Source organism: Haematobia irritans, chromosome 1 (genome assembly GCF_050003625.1).
Source record: "Haematobia irritans isolate KBUSLIRL chromosome 1, ASM5000362v1, whole genome shotgun sequence".
NCBI lineage: Eukaryota > Metazoa > Arthropoda > Insecta > Diptera > Muscidae > Haematobia > Haematobia irritans.
This window is the reverse complement of record NC_134397.1, coordinates 22784340-22809666: the sequence shown is the minus strand read 5'-3', so window position 1 is coordinate 22809666 and position 25327 is coordinate 22784340. Positions and strand designations below refer to the sequence as shown.

Here is a 25327-nt window from a genome sequence, read left to right as displayed (position 1 = left end):
TTTGTATATTGGAATTTTTCGTGTCATATAGTGTCTTAGATAAATCCGTAAAAAATTGCAAATTTATTAAAAAAATTAACAAATTTTGAGGTAAATATTTGAGCAATTTATAGTTTACACAACATTTTATTGAAATCTATGAAAAATTCTACTGTTTGTAACGATGTGAAGGAGTATTTTTGAAAAACAAAATTGTTCCGAATAGCCTTAAGAAATGTTCTTGGTGGCTGGTTATATAAGTTTGGTGAAAATTCTAAAAAGTATCAAAATGTTTATAAATTTATAAAATCTAAATGAATATTGCTTCAAATATTGAGAATGAAAGTAAACATATACATTTGAGGCAAATTTTTGCCTAAGTAGAAAAAATTACTACTGCTACCATGAAAAAATCGGGTGGGGCTCAGCCTATAGAACTTACAGAGAAATGTTGTCCAATTTTTCAAAGATATACTAAAACTCCCGATATCTCCGGCTTACTTGAAATTTGCATTATAGGGCAAGAGTCCATACTGTATAAATAAGGTATCTCGTTGTTAGATATCAGGGTGGGGAAGGGAAAGAGTTTTGTGATTAATCCACTTAAGTTGTCCAATTTAAAGAATCAATTCGTCAATTTTTAATATATGTAACGACAGGGCGACATCCCCTTTTGTCCTATTTTTCTAAGGTATACTTAAAAACATCAGTTCCCTGATATACTTTCAGTAACTTTCAGTAACTTACAGAATTTACAGGGAGCTTAAATGGCGCTAAAGCGTGCGACGAGAACTATGTATTTATTATAGCCACCACCATAGAATGGTGACGGGGGTATAATAAGTTTCTCATTCCGTTTGTAACATATCGAAATATCGACTTCCGACTATATAAAGTATATATATTCTTGATCAGGGAGAAATTCTAAGACGATATAAGCATGTCCGTGTGTCTGTCTGTTGTAATCACGCTACAGCCTTCAATAATGGCGTTATCGTCCTGAAATTTGGCACAGATTTATTTGCAGGCAGTTCATGGTCGAAGATGGACTATATCGGTCCAAGTTTTTATATAGTCCCCATATAAACCGGCCTCCCGATTTAGGGTCTTGGGCTTATAAAAGCCGTAGTTTTTTATCAAATTTGCCTGAAATTGGAAATCTAAAAGTATTTTAGGACCATCAAAAAGTGTACCGAAAATGGTGCCTATCAGTCCATGTTTTGCTATATCCCCCATATGGACCGATTTCCCGATTTTGCTTCTTGGGCGTCTAGAAAGTGTATTTTCTATCCGATTTGTCTGAAATTGAAAATCTAGAGGTATTTTAAGACCACAAATTGGTGTGTCGGAAATGGTGAGTATCGGTCCATGTTTTGATATAGCCCCCATATAGACCGATCTCCCGATTTTAATTCTTGGGCTTCTAGAGTCCGTAGTTTTTATCCAATTTGCCTGAAATTGGAAATCTAGACGTATTCTAGGACCATAAAGAGGTGTGCCGAAAATTGGGTGTATCGGTCGATGTTTTGATATAGCCCCCATATAGACCAATCTCCCGATTTTATTTCTTGGGCTTCTAGAATCCGTAGTTTTAATCTAATTTACCTGAAATTTGAAATCTAGAGGTATTCTAGGACCATAAAGAGGTGTGCCGAAAATGGGATGTATCGGTCGATGTTTTGATATAGCCCTCATATAGACCAATCTGCCGATTTTATTTCTTGGGCTTCTAGAATCCGTAGTTTTAATCTAATTTATCTAAAATTTGAAATCTAGAAGTACTCTAGGACCCTAAAGACGTGTGCCGAAAATAATGAGTACCGGTCCATGTTTTGATATAGCCACCATATAGAGCGATCTCCCGAATTTACTTCTTGAGCTTCTTGAATCCGTAATTTTTACCCAATTTGCCTCAAATTTGAAATCAAGAGGTATTCTAGGAAAATAAAGAAATGTGCCGAAAATGGTGATTATTGGTCAATGTTTAGTATATGATTTAGTTTTATCGGTCCATTTGTTAAGGCCTCCATATAGACCAATTTCACTTCTTGAGGGCAAAGAAGGCGCACTGATCATGAAAATTGCTTGAAACTGAATGCAAATTTTCCAGATTTTACTTGGACAAATTTTTATATAGAAATAAAATTTTGTTAAAAAAGATTATACCGATTTCTCGAAAAAATCCCCACAAAAATCCCCAAAAGTATGGAAATTCCCCACGTATACCTCAGGTATACGATCACGGATTGTTGCGGCATCCGATATTACACCCACAATCTCCCCTATTATACTCAGATGGGTTGTCATGTTTCGTGTTTCCACCCATTCCCCCTAAATCATACCATCGCAGTCGATGCGGCTTTACTTTTGAAATGAACTTTAATAGATCTTAAGTCCAGCATCGTCTCAAAATTCTGGTTGACATGTTTTTCATTGCCCTAGTTATGCCAAGACAACGTGTCCGTTGGACCCTTTGTACAATTTCGATGTTGCGTCACGTTTTATGTGTAGCCCCCCGTTTTATGTATAGCGACCACATTTATGTATAGCCCCCAACCCTAAATTTACTTAAGGAGCCTCATCGAAGATCTAATTTCATCCGATACGGTTGAAATTTGGTACATGATGTCAGTATACGTTTTCGAACAATCATGGAAAAATAGATCCATGATCGGTTTATAATTACATAAAGCCTCATATAAATGATTCCCAGATTAGATATCAAATCTTCCAAGGAAAGTGAATTTTATCCGTAACGGTTGTGCTGTATACCAATCGATCAAGAACCAAAGCGGCTTATAAGGACATTTAATCTGCTCTAACTTAGACTCTATATACACTAAGTTATAAATTAGAAGACAAGGTTAGGTTAGGTCAGGGGCAGCCCGATGTATCAGGCTCACTTAGACTATTCAGTCCATTGTGATACCGCATTGGTGAACTTAGAAATTAGAAATTAGAAGACAAAGTTAATAAGTTTTAAGATTACCTTGCCATCACCAACTATTAACACAACCCAAGTAATTCGATTTTAGATGTCAATCTTTAGTCGAACTTTATACGCAATCCATTGTGGAGGGTTAATAAGGCCGTATAATCTCGTTTTACTTTCAAATTTCTTTTAGGAATCAAAGAAAATTCCCTTATAGTTTTTTTTTTCCTAAAATATTTTGCAATTACTTCTCTTTCAGAATGGCAAGTCCATTGGTAGGGGCTTTGGAAATTCCAAAGATGTTTCTGATATAATGACCGAGAGTTTCAGGACCCAACTCGTCAATATGGGTACGCGTGCTCAGGCCTGTAAGTACAACAATAAATAATAAATTTTAATAAACATAAAAATAATTATTTCTTATATTTTCTTTGTATATAATAGTTAAGGCGAAGTTGCGCTGTCTTCATGAATATCATGTGCGTCTACTACATAACGTCTTACCAGCGCCCTCTGGCGTAGATATTGCTAACAATATCAAATACTTTTCTCAGACTCTCTTAAGTAAGTTAACCATGAGGATAATTCTCTCTCCCACACTTTTTAATTGATTTAATTTTTGTATTTTTTTTTGTTTATAATTTCAGCTGTCCTTAAAGATGTGCGTACCTCACCACATGATCTTATTCGTAATCCCTCTGAAGATCCTACACGCATGTCTGCCTATCCCAATCTTGAATATGGTAATCTTTATAATGCACTTACTATGCTCATCGATGTTGCACCTTGTATACAATATGGACAAATTGGTAAGAAGGAAATATGATTATCGTTGATACACAAAAACAATAATTTTTCTACTTCAATTACGAAATTAATTGATTCAATTAATTTTTTGATTGAAATGTCTTCAATCACAGAAATGATATTATCAATTAAAAAATTAATTGATCTAATTAAAAAATTAATTGATCCAATTAAAAAATAATTGATCCAATTAAAAAATTTATTGATCCAAATAAAAAATTAATTGATACTAATAGTTTGTGTGATTGATTTTTGTTTCAATTAAAAAAATTATTGAATCAATTAAATTTGTAATAATTGAACATTTTTTAAAACTCAATTAAATTTTTTTTTCTGTGTACAATCGTAAGTCAAAATATTAACCTAACTCTATTTTTGCTTCCATATTTGTTAGTGTTTGGAAAAGCTCTATTGCAATGTCTCTGCTGTATCCTGCCATTCTTGGACAAAGACTTAATTGACAATTTACCCTACTTGGCCAGCTCTACTATATCTGTATTACCCCCGGCTTTACATCAAGATATCGTCAATGCTCTCTGTTACTATATCCTACCATTCACTATAAGTAATTATAATGATTTCTAAATTATAAACAAAAAAAAAATAAAAATTAATACGTTTTAAAATTGTGCAGCCCGTCGTAGTGCTGATGAACAGGAATCACAAGCCTGCCAATCGGTTTCGTCAGTTATAATGATGGTATTACAGTACTCTAACAATCCTGGTAAGTTGGATCTGTATGATATGTGCTACATACATACACCTACTAAATTTCTTTGTTTCTATAGCTCATCATTGTCAACTCCTGGAATGTCTGATGACACTTAAACATAATGTCGTGAAAGATATTTTATGTGTCGTAGCTTATGGCACCGCTGTCTCCAGATCATCGGCGGCCAAATTATTGTTTTATTATTGGCCGGCTTTTGATCCGAACCTGTTTGACAGAAAGGTCCTGCTCTCGAAATTAACAAGTAAGTACGGTTCTTCACAGAAAGAAGAGTTTTCTTTTCTGAGTAACGAAGTTTTAGACAAACAACACTTTCTTTTGTCGCTAAAGTTTTTTCTTAAAAAGTAAATAAAAAAATTTAGAGGCAATCGTTGTTATAAATTCGAATTTATATGCTCTTACAGAAAATGATTTACATTAAAGGGGAAATTCCTTTGTCTAAAATCTCGTTCCGGATGAAAGTATTTTTTCTTTGGGTTTAGTCACTCGCGGGAGAATAGAGAGTTTATCTCCTCTCAGCAATGATACTGCTGCTCCAAGTGGAGAGTCGTCACTGAATTATACACTCAAAAAAAAATTTACTTGGATCCAAAGATTTTAACCTTCCCTTAAGGATTTTGGTATTTGGTAAAGATTTCGGTTTTTATACCCTGCGCCACACTGAGGAACAGCGACACCCAGAAGGAGACGAGATAGACACATGGTGTCTTTGGCAAAAATGCGCAATGTCGGGCACTGAGAACAGTGCCACAGCAGCTAGAATTCTACCAAACATGGTCCATTTTTACTGTTGGGTAGATTACTATAATTCTTGATGGTTTGGTAGTTTTTGCAATATATTCCTCACCAAATAAGGGTATGGTCACAATAAGCAAATAATTTTATAGAAATCGAAAAAGAATTCGTCGTCAAACCATCAACATTGTTAGCTCATATTTGGTGCATAACATCACAATAGAAGAATTTTCCATAAACTATATCCAGGTATTTCGTTTGACACTCATTTTTGTCAAATATTTTCCTTAGAGGCAGCGGTGCCAACTCTGACGATTTTTCGTCATTTTGACGATTTTTGATAGTAAATTTTGCCTTTGACGATTTGACGACGATTTTAAACAACGTAGTTATGAGTTGACGATTTTTTAAAATGCTCGACACAAATGTTTCTTTTTAACGTTTTTTATGACGATTTGACGATTTTTCAAAGTGATGTAGTTATAAGTTGACAAATTTCATAAGGTGTAATGTAAACAAGCTTTTTTAATCTCAAAATATGACAATTTATATGTAGCGTGCTCCCAACCGTCTCCAATGTAGAAAGAAATTTCAAAGCAATCAATATAAATAAACTTAAAATGCGGAATTCCTTTGAAACTTAAACATTGCAAGCTATTCTTTTGTCTTGGTTTAGTTAAATTCACTTTATTCATTACCGATAATAGAAATAAAAATTATACTCGAGCCAGTAATAAGGATTTAAATTCGCTTGGAGAATAGGACATTTTTCTGTCAAGAAAATTTTGTTAAACAATGTAGTACATGTAGTCACAATCAGAAATATTACCTTTAATTAATTAAAAAAATAATTTAATTAATCTTCGTTTAAAAAACTGGAAACTAAATGACTTAATTAGAGGGTTAAACGGAATTATTAATGTTTTTTTAATAAAACTTTTAATTTGTTCCTTTTTCAGCTATTTTATGGTTGACGATTTTTTGACGAATTTTTTGGGACAAATTGACGATTTTGACGAAAAATATTTTAAAAATTGACGATTTTCAGCCCAAAACAGTTGGCACCACTGCTTAGAGGTGCTTACATTTTCTATAGACAAAATATTCTATAGAAATAAAATTTTGACAAAATTTTCTATAGAAATAAAATATTGACAACATTTTTTATAGAAATAAAATTTTGGAAAAATTGTATATAGATATAAAATGTTGACAAAATGTTCTATAGAAATAAAATGTTGACAAAATTTTCTATAGAAATAAAATTGTGCCAACATTTTCTATAGAAATAAAATTTTGACAACATTTTCTATAGAAATAAAATTTTGACAAAATTTTCTATAGAAATAAAATTTTAACAAAATCTTCTATAGAATTAAAATTTTGATAAAATTTTCTATAGAATTAAAATTTTGATAAAATTTTCTATAGAATTAAAATTATCTATAGAAATAAAATTTTGACAAAATTTTCTATACACTGAATAAAAGCATACTCGGTTCCAAAGATTTTGTCTTTACTTTAAAAAATTTGGTATTGATTCCGAGCCAAAGAAGCGGAGAATACAAGTAAGGATACTTTTAAGACACAATTCTCTTTCAAATTTAGGTTTTGTATACTTGCTTCTAGGAAGCAAATTTTAATTTTTCGCTTTCTCAGCTTTTTTCTTCATATGCTATCAAAGTCCTTTAAAAACGAGTTAACGGCAACTTTATTTTCCAAATTAGGACTCGACTTCCAGTAGAAATTATGCTATGTTTGAAGTAAAAAACTTCTTTAAAATAAAGTTTTGAAAAACATGTCCTATATTTGAACGATGTTTTGCTTTGTAGTCAAGATGCAAAAAGACAACAAATTTAAAGACAATTTCATTAAATTTAAAGAATTTTTCTGAATTAATGAAGTCAAGTTGACCTTAGCCTATAAATATTTTCTTTCATGTTAAGATACCAATTTTTAAGTCAAATCACTTTATTATAAGGACAATACGACTTCATTGAAAAGTTTATCGACTTTTGGACAAGGAAAATAACTTTATTTTAGAGAAATGCGTCTTCTATGCTAGGTTAAAGTGGCAGCCCGATTAAGATTCAGGCTCACTTAGACTATTCAGTCCATTCTATGCTAAGCAAAATTTGTATTCGTATTTTAAAGACATCAAATCTTTGACCTCACGACAATATTTTTTTCAGTGTAGAAATAAAATTTTGACAACATTTTCTATAGAAATAAAATTTTAACAAAATCTTCTATAGAATTAAAATTTTGATAAAATTTTCTATAGAATTAAAATTTTGACAAAATTTTCTATAGAATTAAAATTTTGACAAATTTTCTAAAGAAATAAAATTTTGACAAAATTTTCTATAGAAATAAAATTTCGACAAAATTTTCTATAGAAATAAAATGTTGACAAAATTTTCTATAGAAATAAAATTTTGACAACATTTTCTATAGAAATAAAATTTTGACAAACATTTCTATAGAAATATAATTTTGACAAAATTTTCTATAGAAATAAAATTTTGACAAAATTTTCTATAGAAATAAAATTTTGTCAAAATTTTCTATAGAAATAAAATGTTGACAAAATTTTCTATATGAATAACCGATTGTTGTTAACTGATTTTCATGAAATGTCTCTATTTTTTGCCACAAGGATGAAATTCTCCGCTTCTTTGCCTCGGAATCAATACCAAAATTCTTAGTTTAAAGACAAAATCTTTAGGACCGTATACAATCCCTAATACTGTAGATAATTCAAAAATTTTCATAATTTGCACTCCTCGATTTTCTTGCAGACGATCTCGTCCCCTTTGTGTGCCAACGTGAACACTGTCCCAATGCTGGAAATGCTGAAGCCGCTAAAGTTTGCTTCGACCACAGCATTAGTATCACTTATGCCCCAGATTGTCCTCCCCCCTTGTATCTATGTATCGAATGTGCCAATGAAATCCATCGAGAACATGCCAATCTTGAATTTGGTGATATCCTACATCCCATGCAGCAAGTCTCAATGGTTTGTGAGAATAAAAATTGCCGATCGACCGAAAAATCGGCATTCTCCATATGCTTTTCAACGGAGTGTGCCAGTTACAATGGAAATCATCCCATACGCTATTGCTCACAGTGTCACAGTAATCGTCATAACTCTAGACGTGGTGGAGATCATGTTGTACATCGAAGTTTACCTCCCGCCTGGCAAATGGATCAGGAGATGCAAATGCATATGGTTGAGTGTGTGGTGAGTTTGTTGCGAGAGGCTAAACCATTAAATTTCGAACCGGGCAAAGAGAGTTCGGATTCGAAGAAGAATGGTTCCGGTGGTAGTGGTGGAGCTGGAGGAAATGGCATAATGCCAGATGCTATATCACCAGAGGAGAGACAGATGTTGGGACGGTATGGCATATGGTTATTGGTGGGTCGTTGTACACCCACACCCGATACACCCGTGGAAATATTGGGTCGTATTTTAAGTATGCTCTTCCATTGGTTCCATGTCACTGCTTACTCCTATGATGCCGGGCAAATTGAGAGTACCATAGAGAAATTGAAAACAGAGCATGTGGTCGATTGGCTTAAGGAAATCTGTCGCATACACTATAATGTAAGTGTGAAGGGAATAAGGTGGAGTTTCTAATTTAAAATAATTAACACTCGTAGGTCTTTATATCCTGTTTATTACCCCATCCCCCGGAATATGCTCGAGTTGGTGGCCATTGGGAAACTCTGGCATCTCGAACTTCTCATCTCAAAGAGGGTCTACAACGCCTTATATGTTTGGTACCCTATGAGGTTATAACTTCGGAAATTTGGGATTATGTTATGCCCCATTGGATGGAAGCGATTACCAATGATGTTGCAGAAAAGGAATTAAATGAATTGAAAATTGTTTTAAGTAAAATCCTAGATCCTGAAATGTCGCCATTGGGTTTCGATGCCAAAACTATGTATAATTTTGTGGCCATACGTTTTGAAAAGACCACAGCCAAGGTGCAACAGCAAGCATTACGATGGCTTCAAATTCTATCCAAATTGGGAATACTTATACCCTTGGTCCAATTATTTGCCATGTTTGGTGATGGTGTTCGCATTATGAAGTATGGTGTACAGCATGAGCTAATGCGCGAGAAAGAGGGAGGTGGTCAAGGAGGTGTGGCCCGTTCGGGAGTAAAGGCTATAACCAGAGATTCGAAAAACGATATAGTGAATCCACCACGTAGAAGTTCGATATGTAAGTGAAACATAGAGAATTAGTAGGACAATGTCCATTTTTTTTTTTTTTTGGTTTTGGTATTTTAGCACCTGTTGTGGAAGATGATTCTGGCAATACTTCGGCCATATCGGATGATGAAGCTCCCACAAATCGCCATACGGAATTCTCCACAGATTCGGAACATAATCTTACTTGCTGTATTCTAATGTTGGATATTCTTTTGAAACAAATGGAGTTACAGGATATTGAACAACACTTGGGTATACACACGTCCGTGTGCGAAAATGTCTCAAGGCTTTTGAAATGCATGGTCACAGCTGCTCGTGTGGGATTGAGCAGTCATGTGTGCTCTTTAAAGGTAAGGATAAAAAGGTAGTGGATGGGAAAGAAATTGTGTTGATGGTGAAATTCAGTCTGTCTACACACAGAAAAGGAATATGATCACTTGAAACATGTTTCAAGAGAAAAATGTTATTTTTGGACGGGGAACATGTAACATGTTTGTCGCAACTATGTTATTTTCTCGGAAATTATGTATCTGATTTTGGCAACCATGTAAATTTTTGGCGAGAAAATAAAAGGTTTGCGACAAAAATGTTCCATGTTCTCCGTCTAGAGATAACATTTTGCTCTTGAAATATGTTTGAGGTGATCATATTACTTCTCTACGTGTAGAATAGAACACGTGGCCATCTATTTGTCAGAAATTGGATGATTGTGTCTCTTGTTTGGATATGAGCAACACGTCAGCTACGATGCTATCAATTACTGATAGGTAGGAATTCAGGAGGCTGCACTTGCCTGAACTTATTTGGGCCAAAACTACCGCGTGAGGTCGCTGCTTTACCTCGGTGCTGGGGCGGCAGTCGAGCTCCGAGAACAGGATTAATCTAGAAGCTTCTCACCGCTTCAGCTACAGTAAAGAACGCATAGTACCTAGGACACAAAAAACAATATTTTTTGTCTTCAATCACGATCACGATGATCCAATTAATTTTTAATTGAAATGTCTTCAATCACAGCAATGATAGTATCAATTAAAAAATTAATTTAAAGCCCATTACAAAATTAATTGATCCAATTAAAAAATTGATATTATTAATTTTTGGACACAATTTTTTTTCTGACACAATCACGAAAGTAATTGGTCCAATTAATTTTTTAATTGAAATGTCTTCAATCACGAAAAGGATAGTATCAATGACAGGACATTAAAACAAGTATTAAAAAATCAATTGATATCATTAGCAAATTTCAATTAATTTTTTTAATTTATTCAATAAAAAATTTAATTGATGTTGTTGCAAAACTCAATTTTTTCATTAAATTTCATTTCATTTTTCATCAAAAACTATTTTCAACTACTTTGATTAAAAAACTGATTGTTTGCAAACAGTTAGTTAAAAATTAAAAAAAAAAATCCATTATTTTTTAATTGACTTAGTCTTCCGAGTTTTATTATAAAATTAATTGTATCAAGTAATTTTTTAATTAAAAATTTTAAAATTTTCAATCATTGACTTAATTAACTTCATTTTTCTATCTTGATTAATAAGTTAATTGTATCAATTAATGTATTAATTGAAAAAATATTCAACTTCAATCAACTTTTTAATTGGAAACATTTTGTTGATATTTTTTTCCGTGTGTGATTGATTTTTTTTTTTAATTAAAACATTTGTCGAATTAATAAAATTTTTAATTAAATATTTTTCAAAACCTAATTAAGACTTTAATTGGAAAATTTGTTTTTCTGTGGAGTTATGCAAGAAATCAAGAATGGACTTAACTCTTAGGAAAGGGCAAAGAAAGAAATATTGAAAAATTAAGACTTATACCCCAAATTGTTCATTGGAGGTAATAAGTGATGTCAATCTAAACTAACTAACCGAACCCTTCTGGTACTGTTGTAGCACCTTTCTTAATCCATCACAATATCCCCACCCTAATACCATTTTGGCCTATTTTGTATCTTTAAAGGTAGCTGAATGTGCTTACTGCGAAGCTTCCATTATGTGGCATCAATTATCGACTAAACTTGTACAATTTATGGCTCCATTAAATCCTCTAAGACCACCAGATGTGAGTAAAAAAACAAACTAAAACATAAACTTTAGTTTTATATATTAATTTATTTTTTATATATTTATGATACAGATACCCATAGAAGAAATTATCGAGGAAGAGAAATCATCACGCAAAAGTCCCCCAGAAAGTGATAAAGAGAAGACAAGAGAACGTGATGTATCTCTTTCGATGGCCCCTTTGCCTATACCATTGGGACCTTTAGGAGGATTTTCAGGTGCTTAATTTGATTTTAATTTATTTCCAATTACATTTGATAAAAAAAAACAAACCCCTAGAGAAAATTTTCTCCCAAAATACCACCTTGATCCTAAATACTTAGGTTTGAGCTTATTGCTAGAAAGAAAACGTAACCCCCCTATTTTCCCTTGATAAATTAAAGAATATTTGATATAAAATCCCTTAAAAATCCTGTATATTGTAAACTAAACAAGCAAAACTTAAACTAAAACAAATCTCAAACTCAAAGGATTACTCAAAGCATAAGAGCAAAGAGTGTAATCTATAGTAACTACGGCTATGCAAAGCAAGCTCTTTCTCTTTAAATTTTGCTCTTAGTTAAATGCAGTAGCAATGATAAATTGAAATTAATCTCACTTAGCAATCAAACTTAGTTTATGATTCTATCTCTCTGCACTTGTAAAGCTAAACCAAACAAAAAAAATAGACACAACTAACCGAGTAAACTTATAAACCTTAAATGAAATGAAACACAACATTTCTCCAAAAAATAAAATCAAACATTTTCCTAGCATCCTGAAAAGATCAAACCACAAAACTCCAAATGATTGGCTTTGAGGAAATATTGAAATTATATCCGACCTTCCAAACTCTCTTTTTTAGTTTTAAACACTCTCTCATATCTTAATAAAGGAATTCCACATTTCTTTCTCTTTCTCTCTTAATGTTTAAATAAAACTCGTGTAAAAATATCTTGCTCTCACACTCTCTATGGCTATCTTCTTGCTCTTAAAAAACTACACTATCTCTTGTAAATTTACAAACAAACAAATCTTTATCTCTGTGTGCATACAATGTTTGTACATTTCTATTCTCTTTGTCTATACATAAATCTCTTTTCAAATATCTATCTATCTGTATCTCTTTCTCTTCGGGTATATCTATCTGTTACATTTAAAATAAAAACTAAAACTAAATTGTAATTTTTTACTTAAAACATATTTGATATCAATAATCTTTTTTTGGCTAACTAACTTGAAACAAAATCTAAAAAAAAAAATCAAATGAAACCAATAATACCAATGATATGATGACCTACTCCACACTCAAGACCTTTTTAAGCTCGATCCAATCATTTCAGACGATGGGAAAATTATTATTATGGCAGGTGATGCATCTATCCTCTTTCTACCTAAATACTACTACTACAACAGCTACTCTCTTATACCATAACCAAAATATACAATTTCTAAGTAAAAGAATTTAATTACCATTCAAAAACATTTTTTTGTATCTTCGAATTCTGTCTATTAACTTTTTTTGTCAACTTGTTTGAAAGCCATTCTCCTTTATTTACCAGACTTTTTCCTATCGCTTGGTTCGCCAATGTATTTTTTTCTAATTGATTTTTAAAATCCTTTTTTTCTGATAACCTATTTTGCTGGCCTTCATTTCAGTTTTACACTTCTACACTACAACCAGCACTACACTTCAAAGAACACTCTACACACTGAGAAAAAAAACAGATATGATATCCAACAAAAAAATTCCCTTCACAACACGAGCCACTTACAAACACCCTACACAAGTTCAGATTAGTTTGATAACTGCCTAGATAAAGTTTTAATTTATTTTTATTTTTTATAGAATAGATTCCCTTTTCAAGCCTGAAATTGATTATTAATAGATCAAAAAAATATAGAACAAAATATTGTATACAGTTATTATATTAATTGGTTTCCTAAAATCTTTCCTCAATGTTTTTATATAATTTTGACGTCAGATGTCACTGCTTTTAGTATCATGTAGTTTGACTCAGATTAGCTTTACAGTTTGCGTCCAACAAATAAATAATATCGGTCTTTTTGCTTAAATTTAATTAATACGCGGGCACTCGAGTTCAATTCGCGTAAACGACGAATATCAGTCATATTTTTACCGCGCATGAAACCGAAAATATTCGCAAGACATTTGAATGTTATGAACGATTACTCTTTTTCTTTCGATCAAGTCCAAGCGCCCGAAAAAGACTACATCTCGTAAAGGCAGACCGCCAATTTAAATTTAGCACGATATCTGTGGCAGAAGGCATTTCAAAAGATCACTTGAGCTATATCCTGCACAAAATTTTTATCGCATGTACATGAGAAAATATTCAGACTCCAGAAAAATGGAAATTATTCAATTTTGTTTTTAAGAAAAACCGGGCAGTGATGTGAAAAAGTATTTGTACTTTTCTTATGATGACGCTTTTTCTTTTGTTGTCTACTATCAAAATTTAGTTTATCAAGTTTCAACGTCTTAAGCCTCAAGTCCAAGGGCCGAAATGACAACCACGGAGGGCAAAAATCCCTGACCTAGCAGATATTAAAGTTGTGTGCGATATCTGAGACAGAAGGCCGTGGGACATATCCTGCACAAAATTTTGAGCAGGAGAAAGCTTACGATTTGATTGGAACCACGCTTGAAACCACCAAGCGCAAGAGTAAGACTGTTTTAGATCCGCATGAATTTCATTGTCGTTTCGTGACAGCTTAAACATCGATCCACTGTTACACACACAAAAAAAATATTTTTTTTTCAATCACGAAATTAATTGATCCAATTAGTTTTTTAATTGAAATATCTTCAATCACGAAAATGATAGTATCAATCACAGTTTTAATTGGGCACAGCAAAAAATTATTTGATTAAAAAATTATTCGATTTGAAAATTTCAATTAATTGATTCAATTAAAAATTTAATTGATGTTGATTACAAAACTCAATTAATTTCTTGAATTAAAAACGTGACTATTTTCAATTACTTTCATATCTGACTTTGTGTTTTTAGTTTGATTAAAAAATTAATTGTTTTAAATAAATTTTTATTTAAAAATTAAAAAATTTCCATCACTTTTTAATGGACTTAGTCTTCCGAGTTTGATTAAAAAGTTAATTGTATCAATTAACTTTTGAATTAAAAATTTAAAAATTTTCAATCATTGACTTAATTAATTTAATGTTTCTATCTAGATTAAAAAGTTAATTGTATCAATTAATTTATTAATTGAAAAAATTTTCAACTTCAATCAACTTTTTAATTGGAAATATTTTGGTGATATTTTTTATGTGCACAAAAACAAAAATTTTTCAGCTTCAATCACGAAATTAATTGATTCAATTAATTTTTTTATTGAAATGTCTTCAATCACAGAAATGATAGTATCAATTAAAAAATTAATTGAAGGTCTATTAAAAAATTAATTGATAATATTAATTTGTGTGATTGATTTTTGTTTCAATTAAAAAATTTGTTGAATCAATTAAATTTGTAATTGAACATTTTTTAAAACTCAATTAAAATTTTAATTGGAAAATTTTTCGTGAAATTTTTTTCTGTGTGTAGGAGACCTGAGTTAGGTTAGGTGTAATGGCATGGCGTTGAGCCTAACCATTGTATTACCATAGGTTAGGATAGGTTAGGTTATATGCAGCCCGTTGTATCATGCTCACTTAGACTATTCAGTCCATTGTGATACCACAGTGGTGAACTTCTCTCTTATCACTGAGTGCTGCCCGATTCCATGTTAAGCTCAATGAGAAAGGGACCTCCTTTTTATAGCCGAGCCCGAACGGCGTTCCACATTCCAGTGAAACCACTTAGAGAAGCTTTGAAACCTTCAGAAATGTCAACAGCATTACTGAGGTGGGATAATCCACCGCTGAAAACCTTTTTGGTGTTCGGTCATAGCAGGAATCGAAGCCACGACCTTGTGTATGCAAGGCGGGCATGCTAACCATTGCACCACGGTGGCTCCCTTGTATTACCATAAGTGGTGAACTTCTCTTATCAATGAGTGCTGTCCGATGTTTAGTTTATTCTTTTTATAGCCGAGTCCGAAAGGTGTTTCATTTCATTTTATTGAATGATATTCCCAGTACAACAAGATTACATCTTATAAATTATAGTGCTGGAGCACCATGATTAGATTATGAAACCACTTAGAGAAACTAGAAATACTCAATAGCGAGGCGATAATCCACCGCTGAGAAGCTTTTTGATGTTGAATCGAAACTGGGTTCAATTCCCATAATCCTTTGTATGCAAAACGGCTACGTTAATAATTGCATTGCAGAGTCGAAATTGTGGACTTCAAACGTTGCATACAGTGCGAAAAAGCAAAGACTGTAGCGAAGGTATTTATGGCCCCAAAATAGGTTCGCCGAATATAATGTATATTGATCTAGGTATAGCCACCATATAGACCGTACATATTGGACATCTAAACCCCAATTTTTATCGGATTTACCTATAATGCAAAATCTAGAAGTATTTTACGTCCCGAAATGGTGTGCTGAAAGTGGTGCGTATTGGTTATGATTCTGGTCTGGCCGCCATATAGACCAATATTCTGAATTATCTCCATGGGAAATCTCGATGTTTTTGTAGACCGATATCACGATTTGATTTCTTGGGCATGTAGACATATAAATTTTTACCCGCTTTAACTGAAATTCAAAATCTAGAGGCATTTTAGGTAGCCCCCATATAGACCGACTTCTTGGGCATCTAGACACCCCAATTTTTATCGGATTTAGCTAAAATGCAAAATCTAGAAGTATTTTATGTCCAGATATAGGGGGTGCTGAAAGTGTATTGGTTTAGGTTCTGGTATATCCAACATATAGAGCGATTTCCTGATTTATCTCCTTGGGAAATATAGAGGTATTTCAGGTCCATAAATAAAATGTGTCCATGTTTTGGTATAGCCCAATGTAGACTAATCTCACGATTTGACTTCTTGGGCGTCTAGACACATCAATTTTTATCCGCTTTGACTGAAATTCAAAATCTAACAGGTTGACTGATAAGTCCCCGGTCTAACAAAGAAAAACACATTTTTTTTATCAAAATTCGTTTTTATTATTCAACATAGTTTCCTTCAAGACCGATACAATGATTATAACGACCTTCAAATTTTTTGATACCATTTTGGTAGTACTCCTTCGGTTTTGCCTCAAAATAGGCCTCAGTTTCGGCGATCACCTCTTCATTGTAACCAAATTTTTTCCCTGCGAGCATCCTTTTGAAGTCTGAGAACAAGAAAAAGTAGCTGGGGCCAGTTCTGGAGAATACGGTGGGTGAGGAAGCAATTCGAAGCCCACTTCATGAATTTTTGCCATCGTTCTCAATGACTTGTGGCACGGTGCGTTGTCTTGGTGGAACAACACTTTTTTCTTCTTCATATGGGGCCGTTTTGCCGCGATTTCGACCTTCAAACGCTCCAATAACGCCATATAATAGTCACTGTTGATGGTTTTTCCCTTCTCAAGATAATCGATAAAAATTATTCCGTGCGCATCCCAAAAAACAGAGGCCATTACTTTGCCAGCGAACTTTTGAGTCTTTCCACGCTTCGGAGACGGTTCACCGGTTGCTGTCCACTCAGCCGACTGTCGATTGGACTCAGGAGTGTAGTGATGAGCCATGTTTCATCCATAGTCACATATCGACGGATAAACTCGGGTGTATTACGAGTTAACAGCTGCAAACACCGCTCAGAATCATCAACACGTTGTTGTTTTTGGTCAAATGTGAGCTCGCGCCGCACCAATTTTGCACAGAGCTTCCGCATATCCAAATATTGATGAATTATATGACCACACGTTCCTTTGATATCTTTAAGGCCTCTGCTATCTCGATCAACTTCATTTTACGGTCATTCAAAATCATTTTGTGGATTTTTTTGATGTTTTCGTCGGTAACCACCTCTTTCGGGCGTCCACTGCGTTCACTGTCCTTCGTGCCCATTTCACCACGCTTGAATTTTGCATACCAATCAATTATTGTTGATTTCCTTGGGGCAGTGTCCGGAAACTCATTATCAAGTCAAGTCTTTTCTTCCACCGTATTTTTTCCCTTCAGAAAACAGTATTTTATCAAAACACGAAATTCCTTTTTTTCCATTTTTTTTACAATAACAAAAGTTGCTTCACATAAGACGCTCTATCTTACAAACTAATTGACTTACAGACGTCAAATTTTGACATGAATCATTTGAAGGTTGGTACTATATAAAAATAATATGCATTTAATACTACCGACGCCATCTATGTGTCAGACCGGGGACTTATCAGCCAACCTGTTAGAGGCATTTTAGGTCCCCAAATATTGGTCCATGTTCTGGTATAGCCCCCATATAAACTGATCTACCGATTTTACTTTTTGGGCTTCGAAATTTGACTTTAAAGCTTCTATACAACGAAAGTTTTTTCCGATTTGCCTGAAAATCGATATTTTTATATCGGTAAGGGTTTGGTATAATCGTCGTAAATATACACCGGTCTTTTAAGTTTTTAATGGGAGAGATTCCTCTAAAACTCAACAAAACATTGGTTTTTTAAATCCAGAATTTGATGTAGTCTCCATTTTATAAACTTTATATTCATACCGATCTTCTAGCTATAGTATATGTCATCAAACCCACCTGAAATTCTATATATTTGCAAGTTACCCCTCTACGACGATGAGTTTTCGAAGGAAACTATTATATTTGATTCATGATTATGATTCGACCCCGCCAAACTTAAGGCCGCATATACTTGTTTTAGGTTTCACTATGCTTAATCCACACGATTAAGGGGTGAAGCGTTGAAAATTCGTTGTAGATATTCAGCATAATTTCCAACGCTGCTCCTCTAAAATTTTGATACCATTTTTGCAGAAAGACTTATCTTTTGGGTTAAGTTTCGGTGATTAAAGAAAGAGTCCTTGTATGATAAGGGATCACTTTTTGTTGTCATAGGTATCATCTTTTGTTGTTTTAATGTTTTCTAAAACTGTATACAATATTTTTTTATTAGATAAATCCTTTCTTGTTAGAATTACCAAATGAATACTGCATGTTTTAGAATTTAAATAAACAAAAATAATAAATAATTATTTCCTATTCTATTCCAATAGAAATACAATTTCCTTGTAGTTTGATCAAAACTAGAAAAAATCCTTCCTCCATATATTTTCCTGCATGATGTTATGCGAATGAAAATTGAAAACAAAACAAAGTGACAAAAATTAAATCATTAAAAAAATTAAAAAAAAAACATATTTATAATTTTGTTTTTAAATATATAACCCATTTTTTGTGGAAATGTTAAAATCAATAACAAAAATATTTCATTAGGTCCTGTTCCAGTGGCAGTACCACAACCAGAACCCCATTCAGTGGGAGGAGTTTTAGTGCATATGCCTCATGTATGTTCGGTAAGTTAGAAAATTATGTTATAAGTCATCCATGCCATATACACATATAAAAATAAATAATATATGAAAAAAAAGCATTATGTTATGTTACGTTCCAGTTTTTGTTTTAGTTGGTTTGAAGCGGGATGTATTTTCAGTTAAATATAAATAAAAATAAAAAAACAACATAATAATTATAAACATTTTTTAAAAAACAGGAATGAAAACATATTTTGTAAACACCTTGAACAGAAAAAAAGCATTATTGAGTAAATATAAATATTTTTTTATATAAAACAGAAAAACACTTAAAAATTAAAAAAAAAACAGCAACAACAAGGTTAAGTTAGATTTTCTTTTTATGAATAAAATTTTTAAATTTTTTTCTGGCTTTTCTTGAATAGTTGAAAATATAATAAAACTTTATCTTTTTCTCAATAATCTGTTCCTTTTTTTTAGTTAATGTTTCTTATTTTTAATATTGAGTATAAAAATCATTTAGATGTAATAAAAAGAAACAAACCCAAAAATGAGCTCAAAATTTTCGATTTTTCTTTAATTTATTATAGAAGAACGATAATGGCCATTCGGTTGATAGTATTGAATTGAGAAAAGTTCACGCTACAGACGAGGTACTTTGTGCATTTTGAATCACAAAACAATATTTTCATTTTAGACAATTCGCATATATTTCCAAATTTTATTATTGTTTAGTTATGCAAAATAATGTTAAACTCAATTGATTTTTATATAACAAACCAAAAAAACTAAATATTATGAAATTATTACATTTCGATGTAGTTTTTAGTTATCTATTTTCATTGTTTTCTTTTTTACTCAAAATTCTACATCATATTTTAAATATGTTTCATCTGATAAAAAAAAAACATATTTTTTAGTTAATTTTACTAAATGTTCAGTGTATATATAAATGTACAAAGTAACATTATTTTTTGTTTTATTTAATTTAATTTAATTATTTTTTTTAATGTATGGTATATACAGTGAGTGCCATAATAAATTAGACAGAAGCAACCTTCATTGTATGATTTTTGAAACCTTTTTTGATTTACCAAAAGGTTTTTGAAATTCTTATTTAACTCTTAAATCAAATATAAGAAATAAAAAGATTTATACTTTTTTGATGCTCACTGTATATTTTTTTTAATATAGTTTATTTTTATTTATTTTTAGGTCAATATTTTTTTTTTTTAGATTTAATAATATCCAAATAAATAATGGAGATATCATAGTAAGATTTAGACAAATACCAATGTTTTTTGGTAGATGAGATAGATTATTAGATTAACGAAGTAAAAAAAAAATCCAAAAATTGGCTAAGGAAATTGTAGAACTTTTCACATATTTGGAATAGTAGACCATTAGACTTTTTCAGTTTTCAAAAAAATCGAATTTTCTGAGTTTTTTTAATTCATTTTTTGTCAAATGAAGGAAAATATGCCTTTAAAGGGTGATACGGTCAAAATTTGGTCAAGGGAAAACGCGTGTAAATCGGTGAAATCATTTATTTAAAAAATCAAATTAAATTTCTTTTTCAAGTTCAATTAGTATAAAATTCAGGAAAAATATTCAGTTAGGCTTTCGCTTTTCCAAATCCGAATTGCCGGGCCTCACGCTTGACACCTGCCATCAGACTTTGTACAGCCACCTTGTCCACCTTCTTCGCCGCAGAAAGCCAGTTTGCCTTGAACTGCTGCTCGTCCTTAGCAGTTTTTTTGGTCTTCTTTAGGTTCCGCTTGACAATAGCCCAGTATTTCTCAATTGGGCGGAGTCCTTGGGAACCACCTGCACGTTGTTGGCAGCGTACCACTCCATGGCCTTTTTACCGTAATGGCAAGATGCCAAATCCGGCCAAAACAGTACGGAACAACCGTGTTTCTTCAGGAAAGGCAGCATACGTTTATTCAAACACTCTTTCACGTAAATTTCTTGGTTGACAGTCCCGGAAGCTATGAAAATGCTGCTTTTCAAGCCACGGGTACAGATGGCTTGCCAAACCAGATATTTCTTTGCGAACTTTGACAGTTTTATGTGCTTGAAAATATCTGCTACCTTTCCCGTTCCTTTTGCCGTATAAAACTCCTGTCCCGGAAGCTGCTTGTAGTCGGCTTTGACGTAGGTTTCGTCGTCCATTACCACGCAGTCAAACTTCGTCAGCATCGTCATGTACAGCCTCCGGGATCGCGCTGTGGCCGTCGTATTTTGTTTATCATCGCGATTTGGAGTCACTACCTTCTTGTAAGTCGATATTCCGGCTCGTTTTTTGGCTCGATGCACGGTTGTAGACGATACACCCAGCGGCATCTCGGAGAGAGAGGTTAGGGTTTCGCTTGAAACTACCGGCAAATCTCTTTGTCGTCTCAGCGGCTTCCGGTTTTCGATTTCCCCCCGATCCAGACTTCCTGGCTGTCGACAAACGTTCCCCAAACACTTTAATTACATTTGTAACGGTTGATTTGGCAACTTTTAGCGATTCTGCTAGCTTTGCGTGCGAGTAGCTCGGATTTTCGCGACGTGCGAGCAAAATTTAGATACGCTGCTCTTCTTGCTTGGACGGCATTTTGACAATTGAAGAGTGAATTCCAAAATCAAAATAGGAGCAACATTCTACACACACACACCTTCAAAATGAGGGGTGGTCAAGTGTTTTAAATGCAAAATTGTCAAGTTTATAATGACCAAATTTTGAGCGTATCACCCTTTAACACACAACTCCGTAGCAGTATATTTTTTTCGTAACCATATATCTTCTGGATTTTCAAGAAGTAAAATCGACGGATTGTATTAAATAGTATATATTGTATATATAAAAAAAAATACCGCTGTTTCCGAAATTAATTCCATTTCTTTTCTGTCCATGTCACAAATTAAAAAGACAATAGGAAGACAATCGGGGTTGTTTCGGGGGAAAGCGGTAATGTTTTGATATGATATCATCATATCAATTGTAAACATTGGAGAAATGAAAAATAGCCTAAGGAGTATGTTCTAAGGCACTATGTGGAAACTAGGGTTGCCAGATGATGGTTGCCGACTTTGCGGGACTTTTACGCTGTCATTCCGGGATTTGTCGTGACAAAGAAAAACAGTCACATTTTTTTTCGAAAATAGTTGCCCATATTTTATCACTTGGTATTTCTTTTGGTAGATTTGCATAGTATAAACCCTACGTTAAATACAGTAGTCGTTATTGGCTGCAGATTGGGAAATTCATAAATATGTTGGAGCCTCCGAAACTTTCTCCGATCAGCGATGAGTTTAAATCAAACGTCGATATTTTAGCAAATGTTTTTGATTCTTAAAAGTCGAAAGACTAAGCTCATAATTACTGGCATATTACTATCGGGTTATATTAACGAAATCCATTTCACTTGGCGTTCCAGGCTGTTGTAGCTTAAACTGTGGATAACGTTGTGACAAAACAAACATTCGCTCTGAGGAGACAATCGCCGATTCTTTGGTAGTCCCTTTCGATACTGTGAATTTGGATATCGCCATGGGCATGGATCTTGAATTTTGAATGTGACCTCGTCAAAATTTTTTGAATTTGACGATACGTCTTGGAATCCCTATCGGAATTCTTTCATTTTTTCCCATAATAGAATTTGACACTAAACTTGAACTGATAGTTATAATTTATAAAAATAAATTTCGGAGCTATGTTAGATAAAACAAGTATATACAGCAGTAAGTTCGGCCGGGCCGAATCTTAAATAAGCACCACCATGAACCAAATAGTAGGGTTTCCTTTGAAATTTCAGGAGGGCTTGATGACTTGAGTACACTTCCCGAAGATAAATTTAAAGATTTCACCTATGAGGACTATATCAGATTCTGGATTTATAAGAACCATTTTTGTTTGAGTTGTAGAGAAATCATTAACATCTCTTGTAAGTGTGCAAGAAAATTATAAAATAACGTCTTGATTTGAAATCTTAAATCTGTAGATTTTCACCCGAGAAGTAAAATCTATACCCTCAAGAAGTGAAGTCGGTCTATATGGAGGCATTACCAAATGGACCGATAAAAACTTAATCCGATACACGTTTTTGTGAGCCTAAAATACCAGAATATTTACAATTTCAGGCAAATCAGATAAAAACTACGGTTTCTAGAAACCCAAGGAGTTAAATCGGGAGATCGTTCTTATGGGGGCTATACTAAAATATGGACCGATACTCACCGTTTTCGGTACACCTCTTTATGACCCGAAAATACCTCTAGATTTTCAATTTCAGGCAAATAGGATAAAAACTTCGGATTCTGGAAGCCCAAGAAGTAAAATCGGAAAATCGGTCTATATGGGGGCTATTCCAAAATATGGACCGATACTCACCATTTTCGGCACACCTCTTTATGGTCCTAAAATAGTCTAGATTTCCAATTTCAGACAAATTGGATAAAAACTACGGTTTCTATAAGCCCAAGACCCCAAATCGGGAGGTCGTTTTATATGGGGACCATACCAAAACATGGACCGATACTCACAATTTTTGGCACACGTATTCGTGGTCCTACAATACCTCTAGATTTCCAATTTCAGGTAAATTGAATAAAAACTGCGGTTTCTATAAGCCCAAGAAGTAAAATCGGGAGATCGGTCTATATGAGGGCTATACCAAAATATGGACTGATACTCACAATTTTTGGCACACGTATTTGTGGTCCTACAATCCTCTAGAATTCCAATTTCAGGTAAATTGAATAAAAACTGCGGTTTCTATAAGCCCAAGAAGTAAAATCGGGAGATCGGTCTATATGGGGGCTATACCAAAACATGGACCGATACTCACCATTTTTGGCACACCTCTTTATGGTCATAAAATACCTCTAGATTTCAAATTTCAGGCAAATTGGATAAAAACTACGATTTCTATAAGCCCAAGACCCCAAATCGGGAGGTCGGTTTATATGGGGACTATATCAAAACCTGGACCGATATAGCCCATCTTCGAACTTGACCTGCCTGCAGACAAAAGACGAGTTTGTGCAAAATTTCAGCACGTTTGCTTCATTATTGAAGACTGTAGCGTGATTACAACAGACAGACAGACGGACTTCGTTATATCGTCTTAGAATTTCTCCCTGATCAAGAATATATATACTTTATATAGTCGGAAATCGATATTTCGATGTGTTACTAACGGAATGACAAACTTATTATACCCCGTCACCATTCTATGGTGGTGGGTATAAAAAATACAGAATAAATACCTATATATGAAAGCCTCTTTAGCTACTGATCGTTTTATATAGAGGAGTCTATAAATAGTTATCAACTAATTTTCGTCAAGTTTTGGCATGGCAATTAGAGGGCCAAATTTCAACCGAATCAGATGAAATTTGTTTCCAGATCAGATGAAATTTGTTTTCGGTTTATACGGGAGCTATATATAATATGGAAAATATTTTTGCATGGTTGTTAGATGTCATATGGGAGCCACCGTTGTGCAATGGTTACCATGCCCGCCTTGCATACACAAGGTCGTGGGTTCGATTCCTGCTTCGACCGAACACCAAAAAGTTTTTCAGCGGTGGATTATCCCACCTCAGTAATGCTGGTGACATTTCAGAGGTTTTCAAAGCTTCTCTAAGTGGTTTTACTGCAATGTGGAACGCTATAAAAAGGAGGTCCCTTGTCATTGAGCTTAACATGGAATCGGGCAGCACTCAGTGATAAGAGAGAAGTTCACCACTGTGGTATCACAATGGACTGAATAGTCTAAGTGAGCCTGATACATCGGGCTGTCACCTAACCAAACCTAGAGGTCATATACTAATACCAATACTATACCAAATTTAAACCGGATCGGGTGTAATTTGCTCTCCAAGAGGCTCCCAAAGGCAAATCTGGAGATATGGTGGCTCTATATAATTATGGACCGATATGGACAAATTTTTTGTTAGAGGCATACTATCAAATTTCAAACGAATCGGATGAAATTTGGTCTTCCAAGAGGCTCCGTAAGGTAAATCTGGGGGGTCGGTTTATATGTGGACTATGCCTATCAGTGACCTAACGACCTACATCAATAACAACTACTTATACCAAATTTCAAGTCGATAACTTGTTTCGTTCGGATGTTACCGCTATTTCCACAGTCAGACTGATGGACGGACATCGCTAAATCGACTACGAATTTCACCACGACCCAGCATATGTATATTTCGATATGTTAACAGGTTAGCTGATAAGACCCCGGTCTAACAAAGAAACACACATTTTTTTGTTAAAGTTCGTTTTTATTATTCAACATAGTTCCCTTCAAGAGCCATACAACGATTATCACGACCTTCCAATTTTTTGATACCATTTTGGTAGTACTCCTTCGGTTTTGCCTCAAAATAGACCTCAGTTTCGGCGATCACCTCTTCATTGCAGCCAAATTTTTTCCCTGCCGGCATCCTTTTAAGGTC

The 25327-nt window shown here is 33.6% G+C and overlaps 1 protein-coding gene across 9 annotated transcripts in view; it reads left to right on the top strand.

Annotated features, from left to right (window-relative positions):
• The window catches only part of unc79 (UNC-79 domain-containing protein), a 47212-nt gene continuing 21885 nt past the window's right edge, over nt 1-25327 (top strand). For 3 of the 9 annotated variants that reach the window (XM_075289594.1, XM_075289593.1, XM_075289587.1), the window contains exons 1-15: nt 1-90; nt 3171-3279; nt 3356-3475; nt 3559-3720; nt 4113-4283; nt 4353-4442; nt 4507-4692; nt 7985-8790; nt 8847-9417; nt 9486-9757; nt 11380-11481; nt 11557-11701; nt 12776-12832; nt 18831-18910; nt 19459-19521. In XM_075289594.1, coding sequence (XP_075145709.1) covers nt 3225-3279; nt 3356-3475; nt 3559-3720; nt 4113-4283; nt 4353-4442; nt 4507-4692; nt 7985-8790; nt 8847-9417; nt 9486-9757; nt 11380-11481; nt 11557-11701; nt 12776-12832; nt 18831-18910; nt 19459-19521 — 2880 coding nt within the window. In that variant the 5' untranslated portion in view covers nt 1-90; nt 3171-3224. The remainder of the gene's footprint in view (nt 91-3170; nt 3280-3355; nt 3476-3558; nt 3721-4112; nt 4284-4352; nt 4443-4506; nt 4693-7984; nt 8791-8846; nt 9418-9485; nt 9758-11379; nt 11482-11556; nt 11702-12775; nt 12833-18830; nt 18911-19458; nt 19522-25327) is intronic. The other 6 variants (XM_075289595.1, XM_075289590.1, XM_075289596.1 and 3 more) reach the window with 4 other exon arrangements.